Consider the following 14,617-nt stretch of genomic DNA (forward strand, 5'->3'; position numbering starts at 1 on the left):
GCTTTTAACAATTTGGATTCATTTATGGTTGAAGTGGTGACTGGCATTGCTGGTTGCCTGTGGAGTGACCGCGATTGGAGATCGTGGACCCAATCAATTTTGCCAGTCTGAGGACTGGCTTTTGGATGTCTTCCAGACAGGTGTGATATTTTGCAAGGTTGAAATGGAGACTCTTTGCCTTGTCACATAGGGGGGGTAGTGAGACGTCTTCCTAGTAATCATTTGGGGTGGTGGGCAAGTATAGGGGGAATTGATCATCTTCGGGAGACTATTGCTCTTTCCTCCACTTTGGCGAGGCTGTGGCTGCCATTTTTAATATCGGAAGAATGAAAGGTGGCCTGTAAAATCCCACATCTTCAGAAATGCATTCAAACCATCTTGTTGCCTCTTGGACGATAATGTAGTATTCTTTCCTTGGTGTTCTGTCGATTTTGGTCACAGGTGCAACAAAGCGCCCAATATGGAGGTGTTTCTGACTTTGTTTGAGGACTCCCATGCAGAAGGTTTAGTAGTTTCTTGTTTAGCACTAACTTGCGCTAACAACTTCTGGTTTCCCCCCCAGGGCACACCACAAGGAACTCTTTGGCCCATGGCTGATTAGGCAGATTAACAACAACCGGTATGGACTGTCCTGGAGGAACCCAGAGAAGACCGTCTTCCACATACCCTGGAAGCACTTCTCCCGGAAGGACATCAATGGCCAGGACTATGAGCTGTTCAAGGTATGCCACAATCACCCGTTATTCAGGCCAGGCCAAGATGCAAGGAGGGGTCCCAACTTGCAGTCTTATCCTAGCAGGCATTTCTCGTTCTTGCACTCCCATTATAAGAACCAGACAGCCTCATTATTATTTTTTCCTACTGATAAAAAATTGTACAAATATTTTGTCGATTTCGTTTGTGGAGAATTTGGAGCTCATACGTAATATTCAAGGACTTGTAACCACAACACCTCCCCAAATTGCGCAATTTCAGCCTTTTTTGTTTGGCAACAGCTGGTTGAGGAATACAAATGACAGGAAGGCTTCACTAGTCACAACATTTTACATACTCTCAGGCTAATTAATTTTCCAAATGTGGTGCATTATCTTGGGTGGCTTTGAGAATCAGGTGGCGTACAAATGCAAAGCACATATGCATATGTATAGCATATCTTCTTGAAACCAGGTGATAACACCTATTGCATATCACACAGTCTCTGACATGGTCACTGGCTCAGGTCTGTAAGAAATCAAGACCAAGTCACATTGAGCTATTACGGCTCACCTTTTGCCTCCCTCCTTAAATAAAAACAAACTAAATAGAGTGTCTGCTGGAATGCCGGGGTACCTAAGTTCGGGTTCTATGTTTGAATCTGAAGAATAAAATGTATATATACTAACAAATGTCACACACAGCTAATGCCTCCTAGGCCACTGGAGCGAAACCGGTGTGCACAGTGCTTCCAGAATTGTGAATGATGTGGCTTCATATCACTGCCCATGCAGAACATTTGTTGTAAGGTGTATTTAAATGATAACTCACAACACATTAACCTTAAACAGCACCAACATGGGCTGGTTTCTAGCTAACCTCCTCCTCTTTCAGCTGGCACCCGCAGTCTGTACATAAAGCATGCAGTTTGCAAATGTAATCCACGCAATGCTTCCTAAGATCCAGAACACAACACAAATCACATCAAGCAAGGCTTAGCTTGCACACCAAGCAATGCGTTCTTCCAATGGTAGGTAGAGAACCTGCTTTCTGATGCTCTCACTATTGTCCAGTGATCACACCCCTCATGCTTGTGGATGAAACATTTTCATGTGCTACTTAGCAGGCTTCTTCTTGAGCACGAGTTAAGAAATGTGAATGATGCCAAAAGGCATCGCTGAGACCAGTTGCCTTCTGAGACCCAATTCTTAGAATCCACTTTATTTTTTTAATTGCAAGTGCCCAAGTTCCTTGGCTGATGTCCCCGCTTAACGTTAATTTATTTCACTGTTTCCTAGAATGCCAATTACATCCATTACTTGATACTTCTGGGCAATGTCAAGAAAAGCCGGGTTTGGTTATTTCTTATCCAGGCTTCTGCGCTTGTGGTCAGAGCAACATCAGTTTCATAATTTCTGGTTTAAGTCTCCGCCTCTTGTCCTGCTTTGCAGAGTAGGTGTATTAAAGGGGCTGGTGGGCAACTGGTGATTTGTGAAGTTGAAATAGGTCAGGTGAGGGTTGGTACTGATCTCAGCTGTTTGTCTGTTGTGGCAGGGGGCGGGGGGGGGGGGGTGTGGACGTGGAAGACTCCAAAATCTTATGAGTAGGCCAGAAGCCTGGGCGTCAATCTCTGGAAACATAATATTCATAAATGAGACACATTTCATTAGATGCAGAACCTGAGCTCTAGATGAAGTTCTGGTGGAGCACAGATTGCACACACGTTAGTTTTCTTTAGATCGTTTCTGTTATTTTCAGCAGATAATGGGGAACCCCTCCCCCCCTCCTTCGGGTAGATACCTATTTGCAAACGTTTATGTACCCCGTTCACTCAATTAAATGGTAGGGGTTTTAGCTGTAACAGTGTGATAGAAATTATGCCAGCACAAGGTCCGCACATTGAATAGTGTTCATACCAGCACAAGGTCCACACATTGAATAGTGTTCCCTTGTAAACCATCTGCCTTGTTTCTCTTTTTTCACTGCAAGGCCTGGGCCATACATGGCGGAAAATACTCTGAGCAGAATGAGGACCGTTCCACTTGGAAAACCAACTTCCGTTGTGCCTTAAACAGTGTCAGCGTGAAGGAGAAGCGAGAGGGCCATGAAACACAGGATGGAGCCACAGTGAACGGCAAGACCATGTTCATCGAGGTTGACGACCGGTCCAAAGAGCCCCACGACCCTCATAAAGTGTACAGGCTCGTCCAGTTCCTGGAATCCCCCAACCATAAATCTGCTGCTCCATGGAACAGTAAGGACATCTATCGCATTAGAGGAATAATGGACTGGAATCTGTAGCCTGAAGTTGTTGACTTTTTTGTGTTCTCTTGAAGCCAGGGTTGCCTGTAGGGACATAGGGCACCAGCATTGCTAGTTTAGGTGCTAGTTAGAGCGAGCACTTTTGTCTAAATCGTGTACCTGAAAAATCTACCCAAATGAAAATTCAATTTGCCTAGGGTTCAAAGTTATACTTTTTTCAGAAACTGATTCAGCGTATTAATGAAACGAGAACGTGTTTGTAAGGCAGATGTGATTTTTGATAAGATAATAGGCACATTTTCAGCGACATTTAGTTTATTGTGGTGTGTCTGAAGTCCACGTTGGAAACATTTCCCAGAATGCACTACCATTTTATTTTCCATTTTGGATGGGCACAGAAATAGTTGCAGAAAGAACTCAGTCTGCTGCAAGCTTGTAAAATATATCTGTGATGCTATTAACTCAAAGAATATTTTCCGTCTTGCAGCTTAATTGATAAGTCTTGTTCAAACCCTGGTACCCTAACCTCACTCCCTCTGAAATCCTCTTTCATATTGTTTTTTCCCCAGATCGCGATGGCCTCCCAGACAGTGAGGAAGATGAGGACCTGAGCATCAGCCCAGACTCATTGCAGATCCCGGATTTCAAAATGGCGCGTTCCCAGCTGGACCAGGTACTGGAAAAGCAGGAGTTGTGGGGTTTGTGGAGGAGGGAGTAGTGATGTGTGAACTTCCACCCCACCAAGATCCTTGGTGTTTTCACAATTACACAGACTATTGTCTCCGAAAACAGAAAGATGTTGCCTGCCCCCAAACATAGTCCCTGACAAGAGATGCTGTGTATATGTGATGCAAGGGAGTCATTGGATTGCTGCCTTCCCAAGAAGACACAAAAAGATAGCCTGTCCAATTCCAATTTTCTACCTTCCCCCTCTCCCAACTAAATCTACTTTCAATGTCCTTCCTTCGCCATACTGCTCTGACAACCGCCTGCCTCTGCCTGCAAGAGTGATCACCAACTAAGAACCGTGCATGCCTTTTATGAATTGCAAGGCCAAACTCGCCATGACCCCAAAGGAAGTTCAGAGAAAAATTCTGGTGGTTTGTTTTTTTTTTTCCTTAAAAAGACGAGAGGAGGGGCTTGGGAAGGAGGGTAGCTAGCAGAGCTAGTCCTGAAGAGCCGCATCCAACAGAACATGTTGAAAAAGACATGGGCGTCCTAGAACAGATTGTGGTGCTCTAGGGTCTTATCTAGAACCCACGGGCTCTGCCCTTTGTTGATACAAAACATTCAGTTCAGTGCAGAAAACGCCCGTACGCCCTTTGTAGGAAACGTTCTGTTTGGCCATATGCAGTTTTAAGGGCTCAGAAGTTGTTTGATGAATGTCGTTTGAACGTTTTCCTTTGCATGTACTGTATTTGTAAAGCAGGAAGCACAGGCGCAGTTGAAGGAAAAGCCAGGCTGTTGACCCTCCTCGCGTTTTCTCTTCTTCCTTTGTTTTCCCACCTGGCCTTCTTATTCCACCGGGTGTGTTTGCATTCCCTTCATTCTCTTGTACTCTATCACTCCTCACTGGCCAATGCATCCCTCTCACATTCTCTTGCATCTCCAACCCCAAAGACTACCCTGTGTCGACCATGGGCGATTCCTTGACAAAGGAGTACTGTCGAAAGACTGAGGGAGTCTGTGCCAAACCTTGAATGTTCTTATCTACCAAATCTTTAGTTGCAGTGTCTTGAGCGGTCCCTGCTTTCCCTTTTTTTTCTCCATCATAGCTCCTTCACGTATTGGGTCGTCTGTTTTTGTTTCCTCATATCATTTCAATTGGAGGATCCCCACCCTCCCTAATACCATATCTTTCAAAATATCACTCATCTCCACCTTAATCTCCCATAAGGGTGAGTGAGTGTTTTCCATATCGTTTAATCAATGGGGTTTATTAGCTATTGACTGTGAGCGAGGTGGGGCAGTGGCGTAGAGAGGGGCAAGGCTTGACTGAAGGTCACGGGACACTGCCAGTAATAGTGACAGGCAACCGGATATAGAAAGTGTTCTGGGGACATGAAGTGGGAGCAGTTGTGCTGGCTTAAAAAAAAAGGAAGGAGAACAGGATCACAGACCCAACCCCATGTTTCAATTTCCGACAACTGCCAGGAGTAGTCCGCAAGGGCATCTGTTTGTCAGCATTTGGATGGATACATTTGAACTATCGCTGTTGCAAAGATCGAAACATCTGTGCTCCCAGTGTCTTCCCTCCCCCTTTTACTCTGTCATATAGGGACTCTGTCTCCTGACTCTGTCTCCTGTTTCCATTTTACATGCAGGCATCTATAGAAGAAATCCTGCAGATACTATCACTGGAGAACCCAGATGCAGGTAACTATGAAAGAGCAAGATACCCAGGAAGTCTCTGGGCATTGGATGGAGTTAAAACCCTGGGACACATCTGTTTCAGGCTACCAGAGGTTTAGTGGTGGTTCCAAAGTCTCTGTTCATGTGGTGGGGGCTTTGTCAGCTACTGGCTGTACAGAAGATATTTTAACTGTCCTTTCTGGCCCCGGTGACCGACCCATGTCCTGATTCCTGTAGCAGTGAGTTCAGAACAGATGGGTAGCTCCAGAAGAAGGTGTGAAAGAGTTCCTCATACCTGTAGCTAGAGCAGCGAGTGATTCTGCCACACCCGAGTTTGTGATCACTCACGCTGGGGGTAGAGGCAGGGGTTTATGGATGGAATCTGCCTGTGATATTTGGGAGTATGGAAGGAATATGCCTGCCTTACACTGGACACTGGGAGCAAACAATATCACAGCACAATAGCTGGTTCCCACTTTGGAGTAACATGAAAGCGCACATTTTGAGCTTGTGAATCTGTTTTGATTCACATGCTCTGCATAGTTCGTCATCTAGTGTTTGGCCTGTAGTGCTAGAACGTGTTCGCTAAACATAAATATAGGCGTTGGCAGGGACGTTTCTGTAATGGGACCCGCATATGACATCCATGCAACACACAATGTTCCTTCCAGTCGATGCCTTCCATCGATTGGTTTTCTTCGCTATTCGCCATTGGTTTGGTCATGGAGGGAAGGGCCGAAGAAGAAAACAAAGGAGCTGGGATTTCCTCTTCCCATCGATAGGGTATGTTTATTTGGAGACATCTGTGGTGGAAGAATGTTTGAATATTAAGTTATTTCTGTAATTTAAAATGTCTCACTTTGTGTCTTGCCTTTATATTTATTTATTTTAATATTTATGATGTGCCACATGCCCATAGGCCTCAGAGTGCACATGAAGAACTGATAGAAACGAGACAACAAAAGTTGTCAGGCAAGAAGACGGGGAGTACGGGATTTAACCTGGGTTGAGGTTGAACAGATACGTTTTATTCTGCTTCTTAAATAATGCCAGATTCCCATTAGGCGTAAAAGCCCGGGGAGTGTGTTCCAATGAGGAGGAGCCTGGGCGTCAAATGATGTCCCCCCAAAGCGCACCAGCTTGTATCTAGGCTGGGGAAAGGTGGGGAAGGCAGAAAAGCGGTGCTGTCTCGCTGATGTGTGTGTCTTCACTCGATCCTTTAGGTATGTGGGACAGGCATTGGTACGGCACTTCAATGACAATGTCAGGATCTTTTGCATGATCCTATGTTGTACACGCAGCCAGTGTAACTCCCTTCCATGCAGCGGACACATGAGCGCATTTAGACATGCCATGAATAGCCCGGACTGCACTATTCTGTGCAACCTGCAGTGCTTGAATGTTCGAGTGCGTTGTTCCAGCTAGAAGACTGTCGCAATAAGCAAGACCATATGCGTTTTGTTATGTATAGGTTGGTACTACTGTCCCCTCTCATTATCTCATGATTCTCACAACAGCAAGAAAGATATGTGGCACTTCTGATTCCAGATTAGAGGCTCCTATTCAGAAAGTCGGCACATTCATGAAACAGGGAGAGAGATATCCACTACGGTTGCATATAAACTAGACATTGAGAATGCCCAAACTTATCCAAGGCAATTGAGATGCAATCCTTCGTCAAGATGCTACCTGAAGAAGCAGTGCGCAGGATCCTGCCATTGCGCAGGAGGAGCAAATCGCATCAAACACCATTAACAAGAGTAACCTCGATGCTGCATAAACTGGTGAATGATAGGTAGACATAAGCTGTTAGGTTTATTCATAGTAAAACAGCAGTTAAAGGTGGCCAACTGGTAGGTGGCATATCTGCGTAATGCACATGGTCTCCCGCTGGGCATGCATCCTACCAAGGACTGGCCTAAAGCATACATCAAATAAACAGGCAGCACAAAAAGGTGTTTGCTTCCAGCCGTTCCGGCTGACCGTAAAAAAGACCACAAATCTGCCGTTACCCTGCATTTCTCACAGCATTTTGCTGTTGGGCATAACCCTCCCCTACCCGCCACACCCCGCTTCTATGCCAGACAAAGATTTGTTGTCCGTACCGGAAAACATGAAATGCCACAACTTGACATTCAGGTACGCACACACAGCAAGAGTCTCTGGGTAATGCACTCTGGGCCAGTTGATCTTGGATATTTGCATAAGATTGTCCACCGAATCCACTGATTGCAAGATGGTACACAAAACACTGGAATTCAAATTGGAGACTCCTACTCATCGCACCAACCTGGGCGAGTCAGATCTGGTATCCACATCTGGTCGGGATGGCCATAGAGCATTCCATGAGTCTGCGCACACATCAAAATCTTTTAGTTTTAGAGAAATCGAAAATCCCGCATGCCACTATTTTTAAGAATGCCCAAAAGAAGGAAAAAGTATGGGGAAGTGACATAGAAGACAAATGCAAGATTATGTTGAAGATAGTTTGTGCATTTGTTGAAAATAATGATTTGCCTGCCCTGGCCAGTGCACAATCTTTGTTCCAATCAACAAGCTTAGTTCCTAGATATAGAGATGTTAGAGTGCTCTGTTGATGCAATGGGAAATACTTGCTGAGCCAATGCAGAGAAATGCAAGATGTCTGGCAAACATTCAGGATTAGTAACACTGTTGTAGACGGTGAATGGTACCTTGTATATGGAGCAGGGCACAGTAATCGTGTAAGGCCAGGATCTTCTGCAACATTGGGACGCTGACAAGGTTGTAAAGCAATTTAAAAGTTCTCTGCGTAACCATGCATGTGCTGTGGTGTCTCTTTCCAGAGCAACCTCTAAGGCTCTGATGATGGTGTCCAGAGCAGCTGGTATCTTAAAAATACCACCTCTTATAAAGTGTTCCATGTTACAATTTTGCATATTGTAACATTTGGTGAATCTCTTCTGTCCTTTTCTGAGACTGCAGGAACATTTCATCCCCCTTTCTCTCAGAGAAAAACATAGGTTTTTCTACTGTAATTCACCCCTCCCAAAGAATTAATTACCCAACTGTCTTGTAGGGCTTGGGCTATCTCTCCTTTTCCTGGTGGCGTCCCTCATCCCAGTTGTCTTGAATTGATCAACATACTGTTTCGCTGGGGTTCTAGCCCCAGTGAAGCAGCAAGTTAACCTTATGTCCCCAAAACAAACATTCTTATTTTTGGTCTAGCTAGATCTGCTGTAAGATGGTCTCAAACAAGTTCTTGCAGCAGGAGCCGGAAGCACTTGATGGGATGTGAAGGAGTCCCTTGGTGCACAGGCTACCACTACGCTAAGGGCAGGCGGCTCCCTTGACCAAGAAGAGGCCCCCCAATAAGGCCTTCATCGTGGGGTTGTTTGCAGAACGAAGGAGAGGGCTAGGGTGGGTGCACAGCCATGCAAGAACATATTCCCTCCTTGATTCCCTTCAGCGTGGCCGTCAATCTGATAGGAAAGCATTCAAGATGGATGCTTGAAAATCGTAACACTTCCATGTCTATTCCGACACCGGAGTTGGCACATAGATTTAACAAGAACACACTCAGGAGGCCACTGTGGGTAGATTTGTATGGCAAGGCTTTCCCAGCATGCTCTGGAGGTGATGTAACGTCCGGACTGAGATAGTTTGTCTGATCATCAGGGCGCATAAAGTCACACTAAAACATGCCCAGAAAGTCACAAACTGGTAGAAAGCTTCAAATATATCCAGCCACATGTATTTCTTTAGTCCCATTCAGTGATGTATGGAGTTGATAAGAGACCCAAAACTAGAGAAGAGTGATGCTTTACGACAATCCTAAATAGTTGATTTTAAAAAAACGATTGCATTTTCTTCTCATAGAAAATGGCCCTCTGGGACATAACGTGATCCCCAACGGTCACTGTCTAGAGAATGGATTCCATGCTGACGAGTCAGGAGCAGTGATGTATGACGCAAGGCATACCCAGAAGAATGGCTACCTCCACATTCAACCAACTACAGTCCAGTGGTGTCAGATGGAAAAGTCCAATCCAGCATTCAATGGCTGTGTCTACCAACAGCAGCCGTGGGTCCTGTTGACTGCACCTCATACACCAGGTGAGATACAGTACCTTAAAGACTTACATTCTGTCAATGTCTTTGTGTCAATCTTTCAATAAACCAACTTCTGCATATTTCTTCATTCAGTTAAGCCTTGTAAAAAGGTAGTGTTGCAGGAACCACACACCCTTGCCCTATATAAATAGATGGTTTGCAATCAAACTGAGTAAACCCAAAAGTGGTTCCCAAGCCCACTCTGATGGAGGTCATCATTATGTGCTTATTGGCCCACATACCCATGCTGCTGGGAGTGTATATCCAGGCTGGTGTGGGTCATGATCTGTGCTGATTGGCCCACATACCCATGCTGCTGGGAGTGTATATCCAGGCTGGTGTGGGTCATAATCTGTGCTGATTGGCCCACATACCCATGCTGCTGGGAGTGTATATCCAGGCTGGTGTGGGTCATAATCTGTGCTGATTTGCCCACATACCCATGCTGCTGGGAGTGTATATCCAGGCTGGTGTGGGTCATAATCTGTGCTGATTGGCCCACATACCCATGCTGCTGGGAGTGTATATCCAGGCTGGTGTGGGTCATGATCTGTGCTGATTGGCCCACATACCCATGCTGCTGGGAGTGTATATCCAGGCTGGTGTGGCTCATGATCTGTGCTGATTGGCCCACATACCCATGCTGCTGGGAGTGTATATCCAGGCTGGTGTGGGTCATAATCTGTGCTGATTGGCCCACATACCCGTGCTGCTGGGAGTGTATATCCAGGCTGGTGTGGGTCATAATCTGTGCTGATTGGCCCACATACCCATGCTGCTGGGAGTGTAGATCCATGCTCATTTGGGTCATTATTCTGTGCTGATTGGACCACTTACCCATGCTGTTGGGGGCGTAGATCCATGCTGATTTGTTTACAAATATGTTAATTGGGTGTGTATAGGAAGATGGAATTCAATTGCAATGGGGAAACATAATGCATAAATAGCTAAAAGAAAGTCTCAGTAGAAAAGCTGCTAACCTTATTAACAAAAATACACACAAAAGCATGAAAAATAGTATACTTATGTTTGTATGCCTGTACATATATCGTAGGGTCACAAGATAATACATGCTCCTTCTTGGTTTTTGTATGACATCTAAATAGACTTATAACTTGCCATGCCCTAAATGGCTGATTAGTTGAGTGGAGTAAGGAAGTGTGTCAAGAATGCAGTAAAGAACTCTGATGTTAGGTACGTTTTTCTAAAGTCCAACTGGTGTTAGACTTCATAGGATGTCTCTCTTGGTATTAGGGACCCAACTCTTAATATAGGCCTCTGCTACACAAGTCGGTAGAGTGGCTGAGCAGCCAGGCTTATCCTAGGAGGGAGTAATGTCGGCTGTAGAGCAGTACAAAGAAATCAGTTTATACAAGGACCCAAGAAACTCACTTAAAGTTACATTCCATGATATTTATTTACATATACACAAGCAAATCTAAAATGCAGCAACTAGCAGTAACATCGAATTAGAAATGGAATCGATCTAATAGAAGTGCCGACAGTTAAGGTCAGTAAAAGTATCACCTTTGCAAAATTGAGGTTTGGAGGGAAAAGGTTAGACAGAACAGCTAGCAACTGTTAAATAACAAGTGCACTCTCCCAGAGGGCTGTCGGTAGTCTGTTTCCTAACTGTATCTCCACAATTAAAGTTTATGGAAGAACCAACATTGCCAAAGCCAGCAGGATCAAGAAGGTGGGCCTTTGGGAAACCAGCAAATCCAAAGTCAAATTGACAGCACCTGTTCTGATGAACATCTTCATAGGAAAGTTAAGTAACCAGTCAGATGTTCTTGGAGAAAATGCAGGAGCTCAAAGGGAGCCTTCCTGATAGCACACAGGCTGTACGGACTGCACAGAGGAGTTGAGGGCAACTCCCAATTGAAGAAAACAGCACGGGAGCAGTGAAAATGGCATAAGGTAAGTAGAACCCAAGCCACACAGTACCTTTGGAGTGAAGATGAAAATGAAGCTGGTCCTTTTCTAGGTGCAATGATGCAGAACCTGATTCCTGCTGCTTGGCCGTGGTGACGAATGGGGAGACCTGTGATGGGGTTCTGTGGCAGCACTCTGGAGAAGAGGTCGGCAGCAAAGGATTCGGCTCACTCCAGCAGATCTTTGTGTTTCTGGCACCTTTTTCTTAGCGCCATGAAGAAACGAATATCGCAGTTGGATTCTCTTCGATTACTCAGTCCTGAACTCTTGGGAGGGGACTTTTGGTGAAGAATGCCTGCCTCTGGTGGTCCACACAGATATCTGCAAAGTTTCAGCCGGATTCGATCTTCAGAAGATGATGCACTCGATAATGGTCCAGGTACCCTGGGTATTGGTGTTCTGCAGCCCAGGAAAGTCGCAGGACGTTAGAGGATGGCCCAAAATGAAGACGGTCTTGAGGCTAATTGGCCCAACCAGCCTAAGGGAGGAAGTCGTCCTGGAAGGGGGGGGTGGGCTTCCCTGTCGTGATGAAAACGGGGTCAGCCCAGCTGCAGGGCTTCACCGGTACTTCAGCAGTTCCTGAAGGTGCTGCTGGCACCTCTGCTTGTCTTCTGCTTTGGATTCCTTGTTCCAGTGTTCCCTATGAGCTGGAATCCATTCATTCACTCCCATGGAGCAGTCAATCGCCTGGGGATTAGCAGTCCTGCAGGACAGCCGCTGCCCAGTTAGAACTGGTTTCAGTCAGGCATACCTACAGACAAAGGAAAGTGAAGTTCCGGCTGCTCCCTCACTTCCTGCCTTCCCAGACACACTGGAGCCTGGTCGGGCTGAAGCCTGCCAATGGCAAAACTCACAAAGGACTTAGATCTACTGAAAACAATAGAAGAAGAGCTCAGAAGGAACTGACAAATGAAAAATGGTGAAAAAGGAAGACCGGGGCCATTTTGAGAAAATGGTCACCCATAGGTGCTGTACTGCACCTAAGAAATCAGCCTGCTAGTAACCTGCACAAAAGGTAGTAACAATTAACCACTGCCTCCAGCCATTTAAGTTCTCACAATAAAATGTAATAAAATATAAGGAGAAGTCCAATGGTCTCCTTAGTGACACTGCACAGAGGGTGCCGGGTGTCACAAAGCAAAAAGCTGATGTCTGTAATAAACATATGGAGTTTACCAGACTCCATAAAACAGTAAGAATACAACTCCGAGTCAGAGAAAAAGAATCGGAGAGTTTAAAAAAGTCAGCTCACTCAGGAGATTAAAATAAAAAAAAGTCCAGAGTCTAGCAGAAGTGCTAGGGTTCTCTAAAGTTAAAGGGAATTAGCAAAGAAACTGAGCATTCTCCCTAACATCTGCCAAGGACGATGAGTCCACCTCCTGGTAATTAGACTACACATAGAGTTAAATTTGGACCCTGTGTTTCGGCACATGCAGGTAATAGGCACACTGGTCTTGAACTGAGTTGGCGTTAATATGTTAAAGCCATTGTAAAAAACAAATTTCTATTCAATGCTTCGCTACATGCTAATGCCTCACCTGCGTTTAGATTTCCATTTATAGAGGTTTATTGATGTGCATCATTTAGCCTTGTAGCTGAATGCGCCATACTGCCCAAAGGCCTAAATATGAGTTCTAGTGGGTTCCAAAGGCAGCACATAGCAACAGTGTTGCAGAATGGTTCACTGTTGAATGTCCCAAAAGGTTAACCATTTATTGAAGGGACTCTGGCCATGGGGTCTTTGTAGTCTCCAGAGACACAATGGAGCTAATTTTAGAGCACGTAATTCGGCTACGGGGTCCTCTAAGCATGCAATTTGGTGTGCGCAAGTTCCTGCCACTGATGTTTTTTTTCTTTTCTTTTTTTTATCATTTGCATGGCGGAGTGCAAAGGTGCAGGGCAAAAGGTGGCGTATATCATGTATGCCGCCTTTTGCCCTGCACATTTGCACTTAGCTCTGCAAATGAGTAAACACTGCCTGCCATGTGAGCATAAAGGTGCATGGTGTATAAAGCCGGAAGGCTCCATAGGGTTCCCCAGCATTTGTGCCGACACGAAAAAGCAGGCCGACGCAAATGCTGGAGCATTTGTATGGTAGAGAGGAAGGGAGGCAGCGGAACGCAATTTGCGTTCCGCCCCTTTTCTCCACCATACAAATACAGGAAAATAGGGCGTATTATAAGCAAAATACGTAAATGCCTTTATGCAAAGCGTTTACGCATTTTGCTTACGCTACGCTGGCCCGAAAATGAACCCCAATCTGCACAATGCCAAGAAACTCAAACACCGATAAACATTGTTCAAGTCCCTTATATTGGTAAATAAGAACCTTTTCAGATATTTCACACTCTTACCTTCAATACATTATTAGAAAATATTGTTAACTTTTTCTTTTATAATTCACAGACCCAACATTAGGCAATTGTTACTGGAACACATCTTGTTGTTAGTTAAAAATGCCATGTAACACTGCTATCTGGACACAACATACTGTGACAGAAAGCTGATGCTAAGAGAAGGTAGTCAAACATGGAAACAAGCCTTAGACTCACAATAGGTTCAGACAAATGCTCAAATCTTTTACAGATGTAAGGCTTTCATGTGACCTATGCTGAAGTGTTTCATGCGATTCCACTAATTCAGCGTCTAGTCTAAGATCCAAGTCCCAGATGCATATCCAAAGATAAAGGAAGGTTCGCCTCCAGATTCAACCTTTAAAATACTGCAAACTAGTGAGTAAGAATTGATGCAGTCACACTGTGTAAGACTAGACACCATTTATCTGATTGGTATTAGGTAACCCACCCTTTGGTATAGGTCTGTACTACACGAGTTGGTAGTGTGTCTGAGCAGCCAGGCCTGTCTGAAGAGGGGTAAATGTGAGCTGTAGAGCTTTACAAATGAAATCCGTAAATACAAGTAACCAAGTAACACTTACACTCAAGGTTTCAGTTATAAATAGTTACTTAATTAACATCAACTTTTAAATACGCATTCTGGCAATTCATGTAACAATGTAAATATACTTTAAAATTAATTTTCAGAATCAAAACAAGTTAGTGGATAATCTTTGGATATGCTTCTTACACAATTCCTATACCCTGAGGTGACTTCAATCACAAGGACAATAATGGCATTTATATATCACACTAGTTATACTTCGCAGTTTCTAAGGTTGCAGAAAGGAAGGGTTTAGGGAAGGAAAAAGGTTAGACAGTTTCTCGGTTTATGTGAGGACACTTAAATCTTCCAATGAAATCTAGATAACCCTTTCTCAGCAGTA

The 14,617-nt window shown here is 44.7% G+C and overlaps 1 protein-coding gene across 3 annotated transcripts in view; it reads left to right on the forward strand.

The window, feature by feature from the left end:
* Positions 1 to 14,617, forward strand: part of IRF7 (interferon regulatory factor 7) — a 77,062-nt gene that overhangs the window by 16,263 nt on the left and 46,182 nt on the right. For all 3 annotated transcript variants that reach the window (XM_069624048.1, XM_069624050.1, XM_069624049.1), the window contains exons 3-7: positions 563 to 722; positions 2,683 to 2,947; positions 3,525 to 3,628; positions 5,280 to 5,331; positions 9,166 to 9,402. In XM_069624048.1, coding sequence (XP_069480149.1) covers positions 563 to 722; positions 2,683 to 2,947; positions 3,525 to 3,628; positions 5,280 to 5,331; positions 9,166 to 9,402 — 818 coding nt within the window. The remainder of the gene's footprint in view (positions 1 to 562; positions 723 to 2,682; positions 2,948 to 3,524; positions 3,629 to 5,279; positions 5,332 to 9,165; positions 9,403 to 14,617) is intronic.

The sequence above is a fragment of the Ambystoma mexicanum genome, chromosome 11, assembly GCF_040938575.1.
Source record: "Ambystoma mexicanum isolate Mex_15411 chromosome 11, UKY_AmexF1_1, whole genome shotgun sequence".
NCBI classification, from domain to species: domain Eukaryota; kingdom Metazoa; phylum Chordata; class Amphibia; order Caudata; family Ambystomatidae; genus Ambystoma; species Ambystoma mexicanum.